We start from the raw sequence: 4992 nt of genomic DNA on the forward strand, positions 1-4992 counted from the left end.
CACTGAGACTGGGTAGTGAAAATAATGTTTTTTGCACGCCAAGCGACGATATAACAATTTCCAAAGTAACTACATATGTATAAACTTATAATATGGGTCTTCACACCGAAGATTGGTACTGGGTGATTCCGTGTTCGGTAATTTTTTGCCGAATAACGAATACCGAGCTCGCTATGAAGACCCATAATGTGTTTTATTTTGGCAAATTAAACTGTATGCCAAGTAACCCAGCTGATATATGGGGTAAGCAAGAGCTAAAAAATGCTTTAAATACCTTTTTATATTTCGAACTAACTTATTTTATTTTTAACTTGTTACGTTTGCCGCACAGCTCTTCCGCTGCAGATAGAACAAATCGCTTCACTTTGCCAAGTGTTGAATGCATAATGCTTTCGAAATGCCTTAAAAATTATTAAACAAATTTAATTTTGAGTCCGATAAGTACAAAGTGTATTTCCACTAAAAATAAGACTAAATATTTATGCATATGACATTTTTGCTGTTTTTATTATACTAATACCCAGTTGAACTCATGCACGTAAGACATTTTCGTTATTATTATTATTGTACTAGTACCAAGTACAACCGATACGTGAACCTTTTTTGCAATCAATATATTCTAAATTGTTTTGGAAAATGGTTTTTCATAAAAAATATTGGTTTTATTCTGTATTGATACTTTGGTACTTAAAATAAAAAAGTGATACATTTTAACCCTTCGGAGGGCGCGCCGCGGCAAATTAGCTGCAAAAATTGTAATTTGTGGTTTTCAAATACTAATTGTAGTAGACGGCCACTGCAACTTAGTGACTTTGTAAGTTTTGAGATGCAGCATGGTTCACAGTTAGCTGTTGTTTGCTGCGTTATATAGTTCAGTTGATAATTGTATTTGAAAGTTTGTGTATCATATATGCGGCTGAATTGCCGCGTCGCGCCCTTGCGTGTACCAACAAAATTTTAATGTAACTCGCAAAATTTTTTTTAAGATAGTTGGAAAAGTGAGTTTGTGATAAGGGTCTAAATCAAAATTGTTATTTTTTAAATATTTTGTCATGTGAGTTTGTGATAAGGGTCTAAATCAAAATTGTTATTTTTTAAGTATTTTGTCATGTGTGATTTTAAAATTATACTTTGCGTAGAGAGAAAGGATGTTTTTAAGTGATGTATTTTAGAACGAATTTCCGTCATCCCTTGTCAAATTCGGTTTGGGGACAAACCGGTTTCGGCGTTGTGCCATCTTCAGTGTCAGTTTCGTTCTCTTGGAAACAACAATAACAAAAATGGAGATGTTTTTAAACCTATATAGAAGCGAACCAGCTACGCAATAGAAACCAGGAATAATAAGATAAAAATTTGTTGTATTAATTGTAACAAAACTGTTTGCAGAAAACATTGCAAGCATATTTCACAATGTGTAGAATGTACCAACATCACTGTTGATGACGACGCATAAAAATCTAAAAAATAAATGCTTATATGATTCAGTATAAACAAAAATTATTCAAATGTTTTATTTGAATGATTTTTCGAGAGAGAGAGAGAGTTTTTGAGATACACCTTGCGGCTAAATTGCCGCGGCGCGTCCTCTCGTGTAACTTTCAAAGCGCGCCCTCCGAAGGGTTAAGTCCCTGCAAACCCCTTTTTATTTTAGTGGGGTAGAATAGCCAAACAAATTTGGTAGATTTCAATAAGTTGTGGTTGATTTTCGAATTTACATACATTAGGCATACATATGTACATGATTCAATAATACAAGGTTCGATAAACTGACAGTTGTCTCTNCCAAAATTTGACACTTTACTGATCATTAGAAGGCGGTGCTGGCACCAACATGACGAGGACAGAAAATCAATTGACATTCTAAAGCGTTCCATCTTTTGATTTTGACGCCTGGTTTCAGTTCTAGGTCTGCACTACTATCAAAATGATCAACAAAGTTTTCAGTACTAACGGATACAGTGCACTTTGGCTTGCTGATGCTACTTTGTTCCTAAAAGTTGTCGAATACTCAAAATTGCCATCGATCTCNTAAACGCGAAAGCAAAAGACGAAATTTAGAGGAACCAAATTTTGGAGGATACTAAAAGTGAGGATATGTACAAAAACACATAATAGTAAGTTTCGACCCCTATAAAAGGGTGTCTATACGAGCTGAAACATATATGTAACACTCTTGAATCTTTGTTATGTAATAAGAATTTTCATAACAACACTATTAGTCTATGAAATTCGAAGAGGGCTGCATGAATTCATTCAAACTTCTAGCCAAACAGAGTACAGTAGATTTGAATATTTTACTTCATATACAAAACACTCAGCGTTTGGAATTTTGTGAGTTATGAATATACATTTTGTTTTATATTTTCTCCCAGCAAACATTTGGAGTCATAAATGAGTCTTAAAGGAGTCCTATTTCGGAGCATTTACGCTCATAATGAGCTCATTTAAGAGTCCGGAATGAGGGTGTTTCCCTTCCTGCAAAGGTCGACATATATGAGCTTAAATTCATACATCAAATGAGCCTCAATATGAGCCGTATTTGACTCTTACTGTTATTATTCTTTTTAGACTCTTTTATGACACACATTGGCCTCATATACATCTCATTTCGGACTCTTACTCTGGACTCTTTTATGACTCTTATTGGCCTCACAAGAATGATAGAATACAAGATTGCGCCGATCAGAGAGGATTTTTGAGAATAACTTTTGTGTGACATCACACTGGTGCAATTGCGAGAGATAAATGCCAAAACGTGAGCAAGAATGGAAGAAGAAGAAAAAATGTTGCAAGGAAAACGTAAACAAGTTGCACCAGTGTGACGTCATGCAAACAACGATTCTGTCAAATTCGTTAAGAGAGGAATAGCGGTCCGAGATCGGCGCAACCTTTGTATTCTCTCAATCGTGATGGCCTCATAAACGACTCTTTTTGGATTCTTTTTAGACTCTTTTTTGACACACATTGGCCTCATATACATCTCATTTCGGACTCTTACTCTGGACTCTTTTATGACTCTGAATAACTTAATTTTGGGTCCTAGATTACGCATCTGTATACCGTTTTTCTAGATTCCCAAGATATTTTCATTTTTCTTAAGTTTGCATTGCGAATGAAAAAAATAAAACTTTAACAGGGAAAATGTTACTCATACGCCATGTACAAGTACGGCCATGTACTATATGGCGTATGAGTACCATTATTTTCTGCTCCTATTTCATACAAAAAGTTATTGCAACTTTTCCTAACTTTGCAAATTTATTACAACTTTACCTAATTAATTAGAGCTTCTAAAAAAGTTATTTTCAATAAACAGTTTTATTATCTACATATGTGCTTGCTGTGTGTTGTATAATACAATATGTACGTATACTAATGCGCAGTATACTAACACGTTGCTATTCATGAATTTATAGTTTGATTTGTTTTGCTTTATGGTTAACACGGTCCCGTGCAGTTTGAAACCATTTTGTTGTAAATTTCTTAAAATCCGCCTCGTTAGAAAATTTTCTGCAATAGGCTTCTATAAAGATATAATACAAAATGCATAAATTAAAACAATAAAACATCATTTCTAAAGAGAAATACCTTTAAACGCAGCAGTTATGGCTAAATTTTGAAGCGAAATTTTATTATCAACATTTTTCCATGTTATTTGGCAAGCAACTTCATCGATGACTAAACGTTTCCAAACAGCTCTCACAAATTTTCCGCACTCGGGGATGCCAATCAAAAAGATTTCGTTTTCCTAGAAAAGTAAATAGAAAAGGTACATTGTATTAAAGAAAAGTGGCAGATAGATATTTTATCGCGCATACAATTATTTTAACCTTCTCCGCATCTCTTTGAATTTCATCTTCGAAATGTAGGAATTCTTCTTTTGTTTCAAAAGGAGTCTTTGGAAATGCCGTTTCACGATTACTTGTTGCGGTCTTCTCAGTAAGAAGTCGCTTAATATTTAAAATTTCTGTTAATAACCTTGTTTGAGTTTTGTTGTGTTCTTCATCCGAGTCATGTAATTTGCGTTTCAAATCTAAAATATAGAAACAAGAATTGTTTAGCATTACAGATAATTCTACCTAGTTATGAATGAAGTTATTCCCAAAATTTTTTGTAATAAATTCAAGAAAGGATAGAATGTTGAATGATTAAAACTCGAAAGCACATTGTCATATTTAAATAATGTTTTCCACAGGTTTAATCCATGAGTCCAATGTTATTGAAATTTGGAAATTTCAAGTGATAATTTTTAAGCCGAAACACATTTTGAAACTAATTTATTTTCTTTACGTACCTTGATTTTCATTTTTTAGCCAAATTATTTCTTTGACGCAGGTATCCATTTTAGATTCCAAATTATACGGTTTTCCTAAAAGCACTGCTAGTCTTTAATATGTAAAGTATTATCTATTTATGTAAATTAAGCTTCATCGAAGATTCCAACGAAGTCAGCGTATTTAGAGGAAGCAGTCAGTTGGAGTCATTTGCGTAGTTTGCTTTTGAAATCGGGTTACTGGTTGAGATTCCTGAATCATTGTTAAAGGCAAAAATTGTTGCTGCCCAGTTGGGAATCTTTTAGGAAGTTATACGTTTTTTCAGACATTATGCGTTGTGTACGAGAGGTAAAAAACAGTAACTGGTCCAAAATTACTTGGCAAAAGTAAACACTTTTCTTTTAGTTGTGAACAAGAATGAATTGTTGTTTTTAAATCATATAACAGTGAATCAGAGCATTTTATATTTATTAGGCTTGACTTTAAGGGTATTTCAAAATAATCTTTTAAATTCAACACTTCATTTGAATGAACCAATTTATGTTCGTAAATTGAAAAGACTGGATCTTAAAAATTTTGCCGTCAAAAATGTAAAAATTGTCTAGGAACTTTTTGACCAAAACATATTGTGACTGGTTACGGATAATAGTTCGCCTTCAGCGTTTATTTCCAAACTTAGAGTTGAGCATTCTTCTCAGGTGACTTGCAGGCTTCGCTC

General features: G+C 33.5%; 1 protein-coding gene across 2 annotated transcripts; it reads right to left on the reverse strand.

Annotated features, from left to right (window-relative positions):
- Positions 1–3291: 3291 nt before the first annotated feature.
- LOC108364655 (uncharacterized) lies at positions 3292–4780 on the reverse strand. Of its 2 annotated transcripts, none has more exons than XM_017618414.1 (5): positions 4426–4780; positions 4295–4382; positions 3819–4000; positions 3589–3748; positions 3292–3510 (listed from the first exon to the last, which is right to left on the reverse strand). In XM_017618414.1, the coding sequence occupies exons 1-5, from the start codon at positions 4429–4431 to the stop codon at positions 3326–3328; spliced, it is 621 nt and encodes a 206-aa protein (XP_017473903.1). In that variant the 5' UTR covers positions 4432–4780; the 3' UTR covers positions 3292–3325. The 2 variants fall into 2 exon arrangements, with proteins under 2 accessions (XP_017473903.1, XP_017473904.1); XM_017618415.1 differs by having other exon boundaries at positions 3292–3523.
- Positions 4781–4992: the final 212 nt, after the last annotated feature.

Source organism: Rhagoletis zephyria, unplaced genomic scaffold (assembly GCF_001687245.7).
Source record: "Rhagoletis zephyria isolate East Lansing unplaced genomic scaffold, Rhagoletis_zephyria_1.1 Rzeph_scaffold_01625, whole genome shotgun sequence".
In the NCBI taxonomy this organism is placed as follows: Eukaryota; Metazoa; Arthropoda; class Insecta; order Diptera; family Tephritidae; genus Rhagoletis; species Rhagoletis zephyria.